Here is an 18917-nt window from a genome sequence, read left to right on the forward strand (position 1 = left end):
GATCCACAAGGCAGTGGAACATCGTGAGGAGATGCATACCCATGGTAGCCGGTGACAAGCGATTGGTTCATACGCCATTTGTTCCTTCAGGATACTGGAGCCCATGTGCACCATTAATTTGGTTTGGGATCCGGTTAAAGCGCCGGACATTCGCTTTTCGTCCTCTCATTTTCGTAAACAAAAGTAATGCCACGAAAAGGCAATGAGTAGGACTTCCTGGCAGAGGCTGTATACGCGTGGCCGTGTGAGAGCATTTCGAGAGGGAGGGTGAACCCACCCCACTCTCGGCCATATTAGGGCATTTGGGCGTTAATTAGCCCCATGTGTAGGGCTGCCAAAGAAAACTTCGATTCTTGGTCGACGGTTCTTACTATGCAACAAATCACAAGAGTAAAACCGTGACGGTTTATGTTAAAAATGGAAATTGGTTATGGTTAAAAAGAGTGCAGTTTTGTGCTTTCATCATTACGAATAACTGTCTAATATGAGTATCTTCACTACAGTAACTAACTAGTATTATAGAATAATTCATAGATGATTGCTAGTAACTACAACACATTGATTCATAACAAAAGCTACTAGAAGTATAATTTTTATAATGAAGATACAGCTATTTGTCTTAGGAAGAAATCCATCCATCAAGTTGGTCGACAGTGACTAATCCAAGACACAAGAGGAAAACGGATACATCTTTCTAGTTAATCATAACCAAAAAACGATGCTCAAATTGATGACCTCATACCAACCAAATAATATATATTTATTTAGTAACTCCAATTATCCTTTGTCTTCATAAAATCACTCCAGTCTAAATGTACGACCAAATTCACAATAACTGGTATGGTTTTTACCATAACTATGTGTCATTGTTCCAATACAGTAACCTTTTATTTCATTAATTAAAATATTACAAACATATTTGTTATTAGCTAAATTCATTGTATTTGGTGCCATCAATACATCTCTATATAGGATACAGTTTTTACCTTAGTTACAAATTGGTTATCAAAAGATATCGAAACTAAAAGTATTGTGTTGTATTATTTAAAATGTATCACATATGTAAGATTTTATAATAAGGAGAAACTGTTCTTGACTGTCTACTCGTATTACTCAGTGAAATATGTCAGTTAGTTCAAGGTGTCTTAGTAGATATTTGAACATGTAACTCATTGATCCAAAATTGAATTGTTGCTAACTCTGCCTGCAGTCCCTCCGGGGGCTACTGCCGGTCCCAAGCCCGGATAAAGGAGGAGGGTTGGGCATGGGGTTAGCGACCCCATCATATAGAAAACTAACTCGCTAAAAAAACACTAATTACAAAGTAAACATTTACATACATTCCTTCGTACTAGAATGATTGAGATTACAACTAAATGAAGTAAAACATATGGAAATCTAGTGTAAGACATTATTAATGGATACATCAATTAGAAAAGTGATAATAAAATGATTAATATAATCTTATCAAATAAAAATACTATTGATTACATTTTCATTTATCGGTGTATAACTTGCAGAATCTGTATTTATCTCTGATAATTCCGGTATATATTCTGGTTTAGTACCAACATGTATACGTACAGATCGACGTGTTGGTTGATCTTTGGAAAAACCTAATGAAATAACAATGAATAAGTAGTATAGTTTAGTATATATAGATATATGATGAAGAACAGTCAAGAAAAAAAAGGAATAAAGTGAGTGAACACATCAAATCAATGCACATTGTTTAACTGATTTTTTGACAATGAATAGTAATGGAATTTAACATGAGCAACTTATCTTCACTTACAATAACATGGCTCAAAATTATTTGCAGTGGCGCAGGTACATTCAGTCTTGTTGTTCTCCCAAATTTTAATCTTCTGACTTCATGTCCCTTTTTCTTCTCTTTCAAAATTTATTACGCTGAGTTGCACTCCTTGAATAACATCTTCAAATCCTAATCTTTTCGATGACTGTTTATACTTTTATTACCTCTACCACTACAAGATTTGAATCGACAATTGCATCTGTATGCTAATATGGTATGGCAATCCGGACTGATGTACGTACGTACGAAGTTCTACGTTGTTACTGACTGATTGAGAATCGTCAGGGCCAAAAGAGAAGAGAAAGACCAAAGAACACATTACACCGAGAAATGTAGACAAACATGAGAAGAATTAACAACAGTTGGATAGAATTAGAAAAGAAGGTCCAAGACAGAGTGGGTTGGAGAATGTTGATCGGCGATTCAAATCTTGACATAACTTCGTGATCAAAATATTAACTTCAGTTTATATTTCTTTGATAGATTCAGACATAAATATAAAGTTACAAAGAAACAATAAAAATCGTCCAGTGCTTCGAGGTTTTCAGTGGTGATCTAACATCAATCGATTCATGATCTCGATCAATAACTTAATAATCTCCACAACCCCATACTGATAATTACCATGTGTTCACTAATGACTAGCTTCGTGAGGGAATCCTCAGAGTTCTAATGAGAAGCTGTGATCAGTGGAGCTAATTCGTGTCGGGTAGAGACAGGTATCTACCTCAGCACAATGGAAGATGGTCGCGCAATTACGTGAATTGGTTGAAGTTAGACATTAACACCGTTGGATGCCGGCCAGCTCAGTGGTCTAATAGGTTGAGCGTTCATACGCGAGCTTGAAAGTTCTGAGTTCGAATCCTGCGAGGTGGGATCATGAATGTACACTGCCGACGAGTCCCACAATAGGACGAAACGGCTGTTCAGTACTTCCATGTTTCCAAAGGTGGTGGTCTAACATCAATCAATTCATGATCGCAATCAATAACTTGATAATCTCCACAACCCTTATACTGATAAATATCGAATAATTTCACATGTTTTAACACCTACTACTTTTTTATGCTATGAAAATCCATAATATAAAGAAAAAAATTACTTGAGGCTTTCTGTTAAAATTCATATAGTAAGGGAATGGAAAAAAAACATGAAGAACTACAACAGCTATGTACAGTTATATACAAGAAAAACAAAACAACAAATTATATCCTGAGACAGTTATTATATGGTAACATAAACTATGTGTGATAGCAAATAAAAAAAGAATATAAGTAGAGAATAGAGTGAGATAAAGTAGACAGATGGAAAATAAATAAAGTTGAAAGGAAGGAGAAAAACGAGTTGACTGACAATACAACTTTTATCCATTTCAGTCCAGTAAAAAAAAAACCGTGAACTATCCAATTCGATTTAAAATAAATCCATATATAAATAACAGAGACAATTCTTTGCTTTATTACGCTTCAAGGTATTATATTTTAATTTAGTCGAGATGTACACAATGAACAGATAACGGTTTAACACTGCTGAATGCCGGCCAGTTCAGTGGTCTAATAGGTAGAGCGTCCGCAGGTGAGATTAAAAGGCCCCGGGTTGAAACCTCGCGAGGCGGGATCGTGGATGTGCACTGCTGAGGAGTCCCACAATAGAATGAAATGGCCGTTCAGTACTTCCAGGTTTTCTATGATGGTTCAACTTCAATTGACTCATGATCTCAACCACTGAGAATACTATAATATCAACATAACGCATTCTAATATTCATCATCATATGCTCATTAGTGACGGTCTCCAAGGCGTAGTTCTTGGAGTTCTAGTGAGAAATAGTAATCAAAGAAGTTCGACCGAGTCTGTTGTGAGATAGTAACACATTGAGGACAATGATGGATGTGTCACTCAATTTTTTGGATTAGTTGAATTTAGACGTTAACACTGTTGAATGCCGGCCAACTCAGTAGTCTAGTGGTTTAACACTCGCGCGCGAGACCTATAGATCTTGATTTTGAATCTCACGAGGCGGGTTCGTGGATGCGCACTGCTGAGGAGTCCCATAATAGGACGAAATGGCTGTTTAGTGCGTCCAGTTCTTCCATGATGGTCTAGCTTCAATTGATACATGATCTCAACTATTGAAAATAATAACAATGTCTATGCTAATGTATAAAGGGTTATATATATTAACAGGAAACGAAAAGAAATAACAACGTGACTTTTAGATTCTCAATCTGTGGTGATCGAAAGAAAAAGTAGGCTCATATCTTTATAAAATGATACGTGTAATATTGAATTAAAAAGACTGTAAATATGAGTTTCATTTGAAAGATGAACTTTGTAGAGATTATTGAACAATTCTTCTGCTCTAATTGGAAACTGTCCACTCATATGAACCTATGGATTTCGCTAGTGATGTGAATCAGGATGTTCAGCTGTCAAGTTGAGCATATTGCTTTAATATAACTGAGTTGAAATCTAGTCGTTTAAAGCATGATCATCATTGATTATTATCACTGAACTCTGTCTCAATGTTGACGTCAATGAACTTCACTAGAACTACAACAGTTTATCATGAAGATCGATTATTATATTATAGAATTTCGATAACTGAATTCCAACTGAGTGATGCAAAGTTACCGAGTTAATGACGAAAGTTAAAAGTCACATTAGATAGTTATAAAATAGGATAAAAAATGGTTATTGGCATTGGTTTCTCAAATTATTGAAATTAGAAAATTCCGTATAACTTTTAAAGTTATCTTTATTGATTTATTTAATTATTTGAACATATAATATATATTCGACTTGTGCGAGAGCTAGGATACTGCATGAGTGCCCGAATCGAAAAAAGGTGATTTTATTAAGGGCTAAACCCAAAACCCTCGACCTAAAAGTCTAATTCACAAGGCATTGAGGTGATGTCAGGAGATCCAGTCCCATGGTTTGGAATCAAGGTTTTCCAACTCCCCTAGATGGATTCTCCATATCAACCAATCTGATTAAATCGCCGAACATTCACATTTCGTCCTCTCAATTTCGTGAACAATATACGTGGTGCGAGAAGGACTGCCATGACAGTGACTGTATACGCGCAGAGCATTTCGAGAGAGAGAGAGAGAGCTGACTCTCGGCCGTACCAGGACATTTGGTGGCATACTAGAATAAGAATGTATTTAAACTTTATACAATCAACATAAATGACTACAAGTTTTATAATTTACAATTGATAGATACATTTGGAAAAAAAAATGAAGAAAACTTTATCATTTGATCTAACATACAATGTATTCTTTCTTTCTTCTATTCTCTCTTCCTTTATCTCATTCAATCATATTAAAGAAAATAGTATTAAAAGTAATTACCTATAATAGTACTGGATGGTAAATCATGATTTATTGAATCCATTCGATTATCAATTGATTGTAATGATTCATTTTGATGAGTTTTATGGTTTAAATCAGTTTCGAGATGAATATCATTATTGTTAATTTGAAGTGATGTTTTATTATTATTCAATAAAGCAATACCTTCACTAGCTCTTCTTATATTGATATCATCTGGATAAGTATTTGTTAATCCAGATTTATATAAATGTTTATTATGTTGTGGAATACCAAAGCCAAGAATACTTTGTGCTGATCTACGTCGAAATTCACTATCTGATGAATCGTTAGTACCATGATATATATTATTTCCCATAGAAGCACGACGTTTTTCACTGATTGTTGAAGAAAACAATAAAGAAGATATTGAAAGAAATTAAACATAATACAGTATGATAAATAAACAGAATTAGCATAGCAGTGTGATTTAAAGGGTAAAACAATTTTATTCGAACTAGTAAATTTGAGGAATTGAATAAGCTTTTGATTGAGATCATGAACCGATTGATGTTAGACCACCAGTTTTGGAAACCTGGAAGTACTGGATGGCCGTTTCGTCCTAACGTGGGACTCCTCAGCTGTGCATATCTGTTATATCCGAGTGGAGATTAAATTACAGGTAACTTCCGAGGACTATTCATGGACTAATATCCTATAAATATTCTTATTGTATAACTATTCAACAATTACATTATGTATATTTATATCCCTCTTATGACAAGCTTTATTTTGGCCTATAATTTATTATTGTACGATTTACGGTTCTTAAGTTATGTTCAGTTTATTACCTACTGCCTCCCACATTCACAGCCACTTTTTGGGCTTATTTGTGTACAAATATTATTTCCTATTTTATGGTACGTTGCGGTCTGTGTGATTGATATATAAACCAAGTATGCCTGAAATAAACGATCTGCTCTGATTCGGAAGCTGGTATCTTGTTCTGGACTCAAGTGGAAGGGCTCGTAGGACATAGGACCAATAAGGACGCTAAACTGCCCACACCGGTTGAACGTCATTGGTTGGCCTAGTGTGAAGATTCGTATAAGTCGTATTCGGATTGGTAGATAAATCGTGTGATAGAAAAGTCAGACATCCAAGGTCATAACAATATCCATGACCCCACCCGCGGGATTCGAACCCAGGGCCTTCGGTCTCGCGCGCAAACGCTTAATCTACTGGACCACTGAGCCGGCATCCAATGTAATAGTGTCTAACATCAACCAATCCACCAAATTGCGCGACCACCTTCTATTGTACTGAGGTAGATACTTGTCTCTACCCGACATGGATTAGCTATACTAGTAATTGAATAAACATTGTGTTTTACTCGATATGGTTAACCTGCCCGAAATCAGGTGATTCTCCCTTTCTTCTCTCCTCTCCTCAAAATACAATTAGTAATTAAAGTGTTATTAGTTTCAAATTGAAAATATTAAAAATTCTACTATGAATATTGAAACATCACATACAAGAGTTCAAAAGTTAAGGTTCAGAAAAAGTAGAAGTTCTTATAAATCGATTCAGTTAGTTACCCCACATAGGACCAGGCACATATATACATCGATTCAAATTGCCATACCCTATTAGAAGGTTTTAAAATATGGTTATCAGTCGAATTTTCTACTTTTCTTTGCTCATAAACTTCTCCGGATATCTGTTACAGTGAAGTAACAGAAAGTATTTAAATGTTTTTCAATAGAACCTTTAAAGTAAATAAATTTCCCATTTTAAATCAGCATCTTTTTATCACTGAAAGACATTTGAACATAAAATAATATCACAGATTGAAATTATGAGTTAATTGAAGCTAGACCACTATGGAAAACTTGGAAGCACTGGACGGCCGTTTCGTCCCAGTATGGGACTCGTCAGCAATGCGCATCCATTACACTTTTCTTTATGACGTAGATAACTGATCATATAAATATTACAGAATTTGTCAAACATAAAATAGAACTAATCACATTTCACTGCAAATATCAACAAATTATCGATTGAGCTATCAGGTCTAGATAACCGCCGAATTGTCCAACTGTTGTACAGTTACATGTATAAAATTTTGTTTTACTGTTGTTAATAATAAGGACTGCATCTAATTAGTCTACACTGGAGTCAAAACATATCTAGCTGACTAATCTCACAACTAAGACGAAACCATAATCCTTGATGGCATTGTTATTCACAAACAAGCTTTACTAAAACTTTGTGACTAGAGGCAGTATCGAGGTAATCCGCTCAGAATGCTCATATGCCAATAGATATCAACCAAATAGAGACTTTAATATCAACAAACCATCATATATACAAAGAATATAATTAGAGAAAATAATTTACGTAATGAAATTGTAAATTAAGGTTGAAAATCAAAAATTAAAGAGGTGCACCTGAGACACCATGATCATGAGTCCTGTTAACCAATCATTGATTAAAATTATTCTGTAGACTATAATCAGAATGTCTCAACCTCTCTTTTAACCTTTACGATCAATATATACAAAGAAATTTTGATCCTTTTCATGGACACGACTATTTCTCACAGCATTTATTTACATTAAACTAGTATAGCTACCTTATATGTACAACATTGATCCGAACTGCATAGATAGATGGCACAATATCCTGTCAGAGTCCTCTAAATAATCACGATCAATTGTTGGAGGCAGCAAATGACATGGCTCAGAATCTGTCAAAACGGTGTAGATGCACTCATTTTTTATCATACTCCAGATCATCAGTTCCAGTATTCTTTAATACATACATACCCGTTCATGACATCTTTCTAAACCATATTCTCAATGTTTTACATTTCGTGTTACGATTGATACTACAATTATTTCTACTCTTTAACAATTAGTTATGTTGATATCCTCGTGTTGTGTAGGTCTGAACAGCAACTTGAACTAACATGCATCTGTACTAAAATCTAGGTAGATAATGACTGACTGGCTAAGTTAAAGTAAAAGTGTTAAAACACACACACCAAGAATTCTGCCAATCCCGGGATTTTCCAATGCAAATATAAAATAATTGGTAACTATTACAAAATATTTACAATTTTTAAGTAAATATCTAGTCATTTTTTTCCATAAATCCCTCACCAATCCAACTACGGTAAGTGCTGGTAAAATTTTTAAAAAAAACACTAATAACTGGTTTATTCAATATTTTCTTTTAAAATAACACTAATAGTATAATCGCCTCCGAGAATAGGGAGAGTCAGTTCTCTCTCTCCAAATGCTCTCATATGGACACGTGTATACAGCCATCGACAGGGAAGTTCTACTCACTAACTTCTCGTCATGAGGATTTTGTTTACGAAATCAAGAGTATGAAAAGCGAATATCCGGTGCTTTAACCGAATTGGTGGATATGGAGGATCCACATAGGGAGTTCAATAATCTTGATTCCAAACCAATGGTGCAAATAGGCTTCAGGATCCTAAGAGCACAAAAGGCGTATAAACCAATTATTGGTCACCTACTACTATAGAACTGCATCTCCTGACATTGCTTCACTGCCTTGTGGATTAGATCTGTAGGTTAAAGGCTCGTGATGTGACCCCCTAGGAAAACTGCCTGCTTTGGTTTAGGAACTCGGGTAGTATCACAGCCGACGCATAAATCAAGTGACTTGTGTGACGCATATATATGAGTTCAGATTATCTTTTAGTCTTTAAAAACAAATAGCTAGTAGTGTTTACTGAAATGAAAAACAAACTTTCAATATACACAATAGTAAATATTTTTCTTTAGATAAGTTTCAATTCAGAATAGTAACTTAGCTATCATTAGAGTAATTAGTTTTGAAATGCACTACAAGTACATTAATTTACATAGACGGTGGATACTACATATAAACAGTGTAGTATAAAACTGTAAACATTAAGTTGTACTCAGTAAATACAATCTGTACTGATTGTTCACTGTCAGAAATATCCGTTGTAAAATCAAAGTGCAAATCATTAAACTAAATAAACAAAAGGAAAAGCTTTGTATTTTATTGAATGGTACTAGTTCATTAACATATATGTATTATTCTTATCATACAACCGAATTGTGACTCAAAGTAGATCTATGAGTAATGAATGGAAAATGTAAATCAAATAGTTCAATATACACAAAGGGAAAAGCAAAATTCTCCGATACAATACAGCATGTACCAATCGAATTACACTTGACAGAGAAGATTTGGAGGATGTAAAAAACTTTATGTACCTTGGTAGCATCATTCATGAACACGGTGGATTTGATGCAGATGTGAAGGCATGGATCGGTAAAGCAAGAGCAGCATATTTACAGCTGAAGAACATCTGCAACCCAAAACAACTGACAACCAACACCAAGGTCAGAATTTTCAATACAGATGTCAAAACAATTCTATTGTATGGAACGGAAACTTGAAGAACTACGAAAGCCATCAACAGATGTCTACGCAACATACTTCGGATTCGTTTGCCAGACACTATATGCAACAACCTACTATGGGAAAGAACAAACCAGATCCTAGAGGAGGAAGAAGCGTTGGAAGTGGATAAAACACACATTGAGAAAAGCACCCAACTGCGTCACAAGACAAGCTCTCACATAGAATCCTCAAGGCTAAAGAACACATTACACCGAGAAATGCAGACAAACATGAGAAAAGTGAACAAAATTTGGATAGAACTAGGAAGGAATGCCCAAGACAGAGTGGGTTGAAGAATGCTGGTCAGCTGCCTACGCTCCATTGGGAGTAACAGGCGAAAGTAAACAAGTAAATCGAATCGTAGATAGTTACAATCAATTGATTTAGATGAATAAAGTTACACTATGGAGTTGGAATATTTTCTCCAAATAAAAAATCATCACTGATAACAGAGTATTAAATAAGTATTTCATGTTAGTTCTTAACTTCTCAACAATATATATTAGTTGACCTCGCTAGGGATTGTTCGTCACAAAAACAATCATTAAAACTGAGCTAATCTACAGGAATCATCTGCCTCAAAAATAGTGAATGATTAGATAGAACTAAATACATCGAAATATTCGAAGAAGTGTTTGAAAAATTAATAAAACAGGTCAACTTTATCACTTCATAAATGACACCTTAATAATTAGATACACAATACAGTAAGGTAGGCTATGTTAACCATTTTACAGCTTACATATTACACAACTGATTGATTAATCTTATTTAATCAAAGAAATGAGATTCTTTGATGTATTAAAGTTAGAAATATGGCACTTAAGTTAAGTGACAATCAACAGATACATCAAAATAGACTCTGTGATGTGTGCTACTGATGTCAACAGATATAAGTAGTATGTATCATTAATCGAAAGTCAAATGCCTGATAGCAGAATGTTAAGATCGAAGAAAATAGACCGTGGACAAAGAATGATTTCTGTGGAAATAAAGAAACAGTAAAGTTTGAGACGATTGATTGACATTTTGTAAATGAAATATTTACTGTATGGTTCTCAGATTTTACTAAGTTGTTCTGTAATTTTGTGTTCAAATACATTCTATGATCCCCACTTGTGTTCTCGATAACTACAACGCAACCTATCAACTCACAAGAAATAGGTCTATCAACCATATGGTCGAAGGTCAATCGAACAAGATAATTAACTTAAACATATAAACAAGTGAAGACAATGAAATTTAAGAAAAGAATCAATCAAAAATAAGACCATCAGAATAAACAGATTTAATGCCTGTCGAATAACTAAGAAGCAAACTTCTACATGGTATTAATTAGTCAGTAACAATGTAGAACTTCGTACGTACGTATATCAGTTCGAGTTGCCATACTACATTAGCACACAGATACAATTGTCGATTCAATTCCCATTGTGGTAGAGGTAATAAAATCATAGGCAGCAATCGGAAAGATTAGGGTTCAAAGATGTTATTCAAGGAGTATAATCCAGTGAAATAAATTTGGAAAGAGGAAAAAAGGGAAATGAACAATTCAGAAGATTAGAATTTGGGAGAACACAAAGAGTGGATGCACCTGCGCCATTGCGAACGATTTTGAGCCACGTTATTCAAAGTCTTCAACTATCGGTTGCTATCGTCTCGCTCATCTCAACCAGGTAGTCTACACCTACCAACATAACTCAGTACACATCTCAGTGACTACATAAATTTGTGCCATATTTTGGTTTGGCCGGCCCTGGCTTACTTCCAACCTACTGCTACACCAAGAAACACCTCAACATTTTTCCATAGAATTCGTCTAAATTTATGCAAGATGTTTTCGTTTTCGACTTCAGAACAATTAACAGAAATTTTATCTACAACATGAAGCCTGAATTTTCACTAGTAAAAAAAAGACTTATGTTTTAGTAATTGAATTCATGAGTCAATCAAAGATAGACGGCCGTCTCATCCTGTTGTGGGACTCTTCAGCAGTGTGAATCCACGATCCCGCCTCTCAGGATTCCAACCCAGTGCCTTCAATCTCGCGTGCGAACGCTCAACCTATTAGACCACTGAGTTGGCCGGCATCCAACGGTGTTAATGTCTAACCTAAACCAATTCACGTATTTGCCCGACTATCTTCCATGAGGATGAAACGACCGTTCAGTGCTTCCAGATTTTCAGTGGTGGTTGATGTTAGACACTATCACTATTGGACGCCGGCTAACTCAGTGGTCTAATAGGTTAGGCGTTCGCGCGCGAGACCGAAGGCCCTGTGCTCGAATCCCGCGAGCAGGATCGTGGATGTACACCAGATCAGTGGTCTAATAGGTAAAGAGTTCGCACGCGAGATTAAAAGGCCCAGGGGTTGGAACCTTGCGAGGCGGGACCGTGGATGTGCACTGCTGAGGAGTTCCACAATAGGACGAAACGGCCATCAAGTGCTTCCAGGTTTTCCATAATGGTCTAGCTTTAATTGACTCATGATCTTAACCATTGAAATTATAGAAAATGGAACAATAATTAACTTACAGATAATTATTAGTTGATTTATTTGGTATTAAATATTTGTCCAAGTTAGTTAAGAATATCTTTGATACATTGGCTGATAAATGCTGTGAATCTAATCGCCATATATCGTTAAATTCAACAGGTTTACGAAATCCTTTGATTATTAAACTAGAAAGTATAAAAGACAAAAAACAGAATAGTGATAATGATTTTCATAAATTTATGGATCAGAATAAAACATTCTACGCAGCTAAGCTCCGAATCGTTTTGTCAAGCCGGCCTACCATACTTGGATAAACTTCCGCTTTGGGCCATATCAATGTGTATCTATAAATTTACTTGCTCATGTGAGGCACATTACATAGGCCGCACAAAGTGATCACTTTCCAAACCCATCTCAGAACATTATCCGGCTTGGCTTTTAAAAGGTGAATGTAAAACAATTACTAGTTCGATACAGGAGCATTTAATTAACTGTAGACACATCGCTCCAAAGGACTCTTCTTTTAAAGTAATCTACAGAGTCAAAAGAATTGGATCAAAGGGGTGTCGAATCAACATTTTATGCACTGCTGAGGCATTGACAATCCACGAACTCAAGTCAGAATTTTGCGTGCAGAAAGTATTCATTCAACCTCTCATCCTTCCATGACCCTAATTCCCTTAATGGGTATGTTTCTGGGTGGGTTTTTTTTCTTTCTTCTTGTACTTTTATTCGACTATTATTCAGTTTATATTATTATGACCTTTATGTTTGTCATTTTTTCTTCATATCTGTCAACTGGACAATTATCTGATCTGTAAATTATTTTCATCCTTACCACCTCATTTGATTATTTAGTCTTGAATCTATTTTATGATATCATCTTTTCTATCCTCTTATAGACATGTATTTTTCATATATAACTTTATATATACTAATGTACGGCTTAAGTCAAGAAGTCAAAGATTTCTTCACTGAATTCTCTTTTTCTTATTTAATGATACTATGGGTTATTTGAAGAAATATTAGCAACTATTGAGTACCGGAAAAATACTCCTAATTAAGGATTACTTATGTCGGACCTTCACGACTCCCTGATTGAGGTCCTAGAGATGGTGCAACACAGCGGTTAGAGATGTTATCAGATATAGCTCAGAATAGAAGCTACTACTGGCGATCCTACTATAACTTTATTGTACTTTCTTTATTTAAAAAAATGGACGTAACTTCTTCTACTGGAAGAATTCTTTCTAATTTTAGTTTTACAAAATGATTTACAAAAAAAAAAGAATTGAAGTAAAGCTTATACAATGCAACTTTCTATGAAGAAGTGGAATACTTTCCCTGAAAACATTTCTCTTTGTCATTCATTATTTAAAAGGAATAGTTTTTCAGATAATTGATTGATGGGATCCTTGTTTTCAATTGAGAATCAATTCATTGTTTGGGTTATTACCATATTATGTAGAACACTGTTGTAACGGGTGGACTGCAGATTAGAGTGAAGCGTATATTATCGATCGATTACAGTGACACGTAAAACACGTAAGGACGACCTAGAGACCCGATTGGCCCTGCTCCGCTGTCTATCCTAGCCAGTTGAGTCCAGAACGCGAGTCACAGCCTCTGAGATATGAATCATTATATTTCAGACATGCTCTATTTATATACCAACCAACCAGACCACATCGTACCATAAAATAGAAAACAACATTTGTACAATATTTGACAGGTGAAATGAATATCGACCAATGGAAATGTCCATTTAACGTCCAAGGACACCATTAGACTTCACATGATAATTATTGGTATATTCCTCTGTATCCCTAACAAACACTGAAATAATCTAGCTGAAGATGATTTCAATGGTATATGATTTTCAAAGAATTTGAATTGTCTAAACTTGAGTGTAATTTATTCATGAAGGTTTTTATTGTCTCACTCTCCAGACAGAAACATCAGCACCGATTTCAACATGATGTTTATGCGAATGTTATTATCTAAGTAGACAATGAAAACTTCAGAATTTAACCCACCAGTTCAGAGAATCCAAATTCACTACGATTTTCCACCTTTGCTACAAACCTTCCAAACCACCTCACAGTACGTATTGTTGTAGTTCTTTTTTTTTATATTGGACAATTATAAGTTTCGTTCTCACTAAGTACTACAAACCTTTTAGATCAATTAGACCTCTGGTATTGTCTGAGTTAATTTCATTAAAACATTGAAAAAACAACATTGAAGTATTCTTATAATGTATTTCACCAGTCTACTTTAGTTAATTTCGCCAAAATGTTCTCATCACAGACTGGGATCATTTTCAGATTCATCAAAATATAAAATATTGGATCATCGTATTATTTTTATTTAGGACTTCCAAGGGCTCTACACCTAAGATTTTTGGAGGTGTAAGGATCATGATATCTTTAGATTTGAGAGTTGATATAGCGCAATCATCATTCATTAAAATAATGGATATGTAAAAGTTTTTTAAAAACACACGACAATAATTAACCCCCCCCTTGCAAAAAATACTGTACTAACTCACCTTGTGAACCATGAGTAGGTTATACGTGACAAGTACGAACAGTCATTCTCAGGAGATTTTGCCTAAATTATTGAAAAGTATAATTAATTAGTTTTAATTATTACAGTTTGATTGACATTCGGATTTTATGCAAGTGTTAAAAAATGCTCCCAAATGTCTTGGTATGGCCGAAAGTGGGGAGAGTCAACTCTCCCTCTCCAAATGCTCTCACATGGCCACACGTATACAGCCATTCACAGGGAAGTCCTACACACCGTGACATAACTGTTGTTTACGAAATTCAGAAGATGAAAAGCGAATGTTCGGTGATTTAACCGAGTTGGTGTATACGGAAGATTCACCTAGGGAAGTTGGAAAACCTTCATTCCAAACCAATCATGCACAATGGCTCAAGGAACCTGAAACAACAAATGGTGTATAAATCAATCGTTGGTCACCGGCTACCATGGGACGTTGCGCCACTGCCTTGCGGATTAGAACTTTATGTCAAAGACTCTGGGAGTGGCCCCTAAGAAAACCACCCGGGCAGTACCCCAGTCCTCACACAAATCATTTGACTTGTGTGGCACATATGTAATCGGTGCCTCTTTATACAAATATTTATGTGCTCAAATAAACAAGTAAATAGACAACTATTATAAATTGTATTAAGTAAATTTGGTTTTTAATAATACGAAAGAATTTGAAGATAGAATTTGTCACGGACTGTTATGATCAGCGAGCATTTACACAGATTGAAATATTACCCTAATAATGAAAAAACAAATTAACTCAATGAATGAATATAGTATAAAATACTCTTCAACTGACCATGGACTATGCCCTCAACTAACGAAAAGACGAAAGTCATATGTTTATTCCCACTTTAAATAACGATGATATAGAGGGGAAATAGAGAGTATTTATAAAAGTCTTTATTGTGTCCTTAAGAATCAACTACTCAGGTTGCGAGTTTCAAAGATACGGATTTAATTGTACCACAACTTTAGAGTAAAACACATCAAGATTAATAGCATTCTGAGTTATTATTCCACCTGTTATTGAAACTAGATTAGGTACGTCCACTAGTCTTTGATCAGTCAACTAGTTGTACATACTGCAGAGATAGTATTCTAAAGAAATTTAACTTAAAAATCAAAATTATTCTAGTGTTAGAGTCTAATGATGTCTAATTCATCAATTAATTCGTTCTGTAACATGATTTATTGAAACTCATCAATTACTTCCATATACAAATAGATCATGTAATTGATAAGACAATCAGTTATTCACTAGTGGAAAATATATGCATTCTGAGTGAACTGCTTAGATAATTCTTTTTCGTTATGAGTTTTAGTATGTTTGGATTGTGATTCACATTAGGATCCACAGTAACAGGTAAATACAAAATATTGAAAATAGACTAATACCGTTGAATACGTTATTAGTTAATCGAACTCAGTAGCCTAGTGGATAGTACGTTGGAGTTTGAAGCGATAATAAATGAGTTAAGATCTAAATATGAACAACAATACATGGATGCATGTATATTCAACTAACAAGTTCCGAATAAATTAAATCATGCATTCTAGTTTACTCTACTAGCTACAATTTCAATACATAGAAAGCAAAAAGTTCCTTTTCAATTTTTTTTCATATAGTCTGTGAGTTAGATTGTTAAGATACATAAATTATAATCTCAGTCAGTCAGCTGCAACGTAGGACCAAGCACATATATGCATCGGTCCAAGTTGCCATACCTCATTAGCACAACAAGATGAATACCGAACTCATAGAAGTAGTTTATTTATTTATCTTAACATAAAGATATTGGTACAAGGAGGCACCAAATACATATGCTCCGCACAGATCTCATTCGATATGTGTGAGGGCTGTGACAATGCCCGGGTGCCCAACCCAAAGCAGGTGGTTTTCTTAGGGGGCCACACTCGGAGCCTTCGACCTGAAGGTCTGATCTACAAGGCAGTGGAGCAACGTAAAGAGCCCCGCGTGGTGCGGGATCGTGGATGCGCACTGCTGAGGAGTCCCATACCAGGACGAAACAGCCGTCCAGTACTTCCAGGTTTTCAATGGTGGTCTAGCTTCAACTGACTCATGATTTCAACCTGTAAAGAGATGCATTCCCATGGTAGCCGGTAACCAATAATTGGTTCATACGCCATTTGTTCCTTCAGGATACTGGAGCCCATGTGCACCATTGGACTGGAATCAGGGTTTTTCAACTCCTCAATGTAGATCCTCTGTATCCACCCACGCAGTTAAAGTGCCGGACATTCGCTTTTCGTCCTCTCAATTTCGTAAACAACACCCCTGCCATGAGAAGGCAGTGAGTAGGACTTCCATGGCAGAGGCTATATACGCGTGGTCATGTGAGAGCATTTGGAGAGGGAGAGAGGACTCTCCCCACTCTGAGCCGTACCAGAGCATTTGGGGGCAGTGAGAACCGCCTCCAGGTGGGCTCGAACCACCAACCTTTCGGTTAACAGCCGAACGCGCTAACCGGTTGCGCCACGGAGGCGACAATGGTGGTAATACATAAAAGAAAGATTGTATGTAAGGATATAGTACACGAAGAAAGAATCAGTTCGTAGAAAGAAAGATGCAAAGCGGTTTTAGTCTCACGGTTTAAGGGAAGACAAAGGGTGTAGTTAGATGTAGATGGCATTGTTAATGTGGTTATTTTTTATAATGATTATCACCTATGAACAAAAAGAAGTTGAATACTCAATCGACTGAAGGAAGGTGGGAAGAGTTATGTGTTCAATAAAACATTTATTCATCTTAGTTTATGTTCAAATAAAATATGAGTTTAATTTTAGCGAACAAATGTACTACATAGAAAGGGAGAAGGAGAGAGATGAGTTTAATATGTGATCAAGAAATAGTTTATAAAACTAAGTTTAATCTCCACTACTGAAAATTAACACTAGTGTGATAACTTTAATCTACTAGAATAAACACGTAAGCGAACAATATTGTTTTCATCAGAAGGGGTTTTGTGGAGATTTTAGAAATTTCCACTGATTGAATCATGAGTCAATTACAGCTAGACCACCATTGAAAACCTGGAAGCACTGGACGGCCGTCTCGTCCTAGTATGGGACTCCTCAGCCGTGCGCATACGCGATCACCCGCGAGATTCGAACCTAGGACCGTCAGTCTCGCGTCAGGCGCTTAACCAACTAGACCACTGAGCTGACCAGCAGCCAACGGTGTTAATGTCTAACTCCAACCAATCCACAAAGTTGCGCCACCGTACACCATTGTCATCAGTGAGCTGATATCTCACAACAGACCTGATTGAACTCCACTGGTAGCGGCTTCTCACTAGAACCCCAGGAGTATCTCTTGAAGTCAGTCACTAATGAGCAGATGATTATTACCAGTGGTTGGTTAAGCGCCTGGCTCGAGACTCATATGTCCTGGGTTGGAATCTCGCGGGGTCCAATGCTTCCACGGTTTTCATGGTGGTCTAGCTTTAATTGACTCATGATTTCAATATTGTTTTCAATCAGATTGTCATTAGGCTTTACTCTAATATAAATGAATATTTATACAAAAATATTAAACCAATCAAGTCAATGAAATAGATTATGAGATCATGAACCGATTGATGTTAGATCACCATAACTGAAAACCTGGAAGCACTGGACGGCCGTTTCGTCCTATTGTGTGACTCCTCAGCAGTGCGCGCACGATCCCACTCGCGAGATTCGAGCCCAGGGCCTTCGGTCTCGCGCGCAAGCGCTTAACCAACTGGACCACTGAGCCGGCATGCAATGGTGATAGTGTCAACATCAATCGGTTCATGATCTCAATCAAAAACTTAATAATCTCCACAACCCCTATACTAGAAATAGATTATGTTATCGCACACAATAATAGGTAAAAGTACAAGTTGATGATGTAATCTATTTCATTGTGATGATTAACTCAAATTGCCTTGATTGGTTTAACATTTTTTGTATATTAGAGTAAAGCCTGATAACAATCTAATTGAAAACAATATTGTTCGCTTACATGTTTTGTTCTAATTTTCACAATGGGAATCTTTAATATTTTATCTACTAAACAACCATAGAGGTGTGTAAATGAAAATGTACTTAAAATTCTAAAGTAATTAGTCCCTTTGATAAATGTGATGATATATAATATAAGAACATTTATATATAAAAATAAAAGGTCAACTAGACTGGAAATGGGATAAGAGGAGATAAGGATAATGATAAGGGTAATAATAATAATAATGTGAACACAATTTAAAAGC

The 18917-nt window shown here is 35.8% G+C and overlaps 1 protein-coding gene across 3 annotated transcripts in view; it reads right to left on the minus strand.

Annotated features, from left to right (window-relative positions):
• The window catches only part of ABCC1_1 (Multidrug resistance-associated protein 1), a 99572-nt gene that overhangs the window by 68876 nt on the left and 11779 nt on the right, over window positions 1–18917 (minus strand). Inside the window, exons 6-10 of one of the 3 annotated variants that reach the window (XM_051208562.1) lie at window positions 14651–14712; window positions 12138–12284; window positions 5175–5530; window positions 1796–2083; window positions 1492–1616 (exon numbers count right to left, since the gene is read on the minus strand). Coding sequence is in view for 2 of the 3 variants with exons in the window: in XM_051208561.1 (XP_051070099.1) it covers window positions 1492–1616; window positions 5175–5530; window positions 12138–12284; window positions 14651–14712 (690 nt within the window). In the remaining variant the exon portion in view is untranslated. Of the gene's footprint in view, window positions 1–1491; window positions 1617–1795; window positions 2084–5174; window positions 5531–7857; window positions 8122–12137; window positions 12285–14650; window positions 14713–18917 lie in introns of those variants that run through there. The other 2 variants (XM_051208561.1, XM_051208563.1) reach the window with 2 other exon arrangements.

This window comes from Schistosoma haematobium, chromosome ZW (genome assembly GCF_000699445.3).
Source record: "Schistosoma haematobium chromosome ZW, whole genome shotgun sequence".
NCBI classification, from domain to species: Eukaryota; Metazoa; Platyhelminthes; class Trematoda; order Strigeidida; family Schistosomatidae; genus Schistosoma; species Schistosoma haematobium.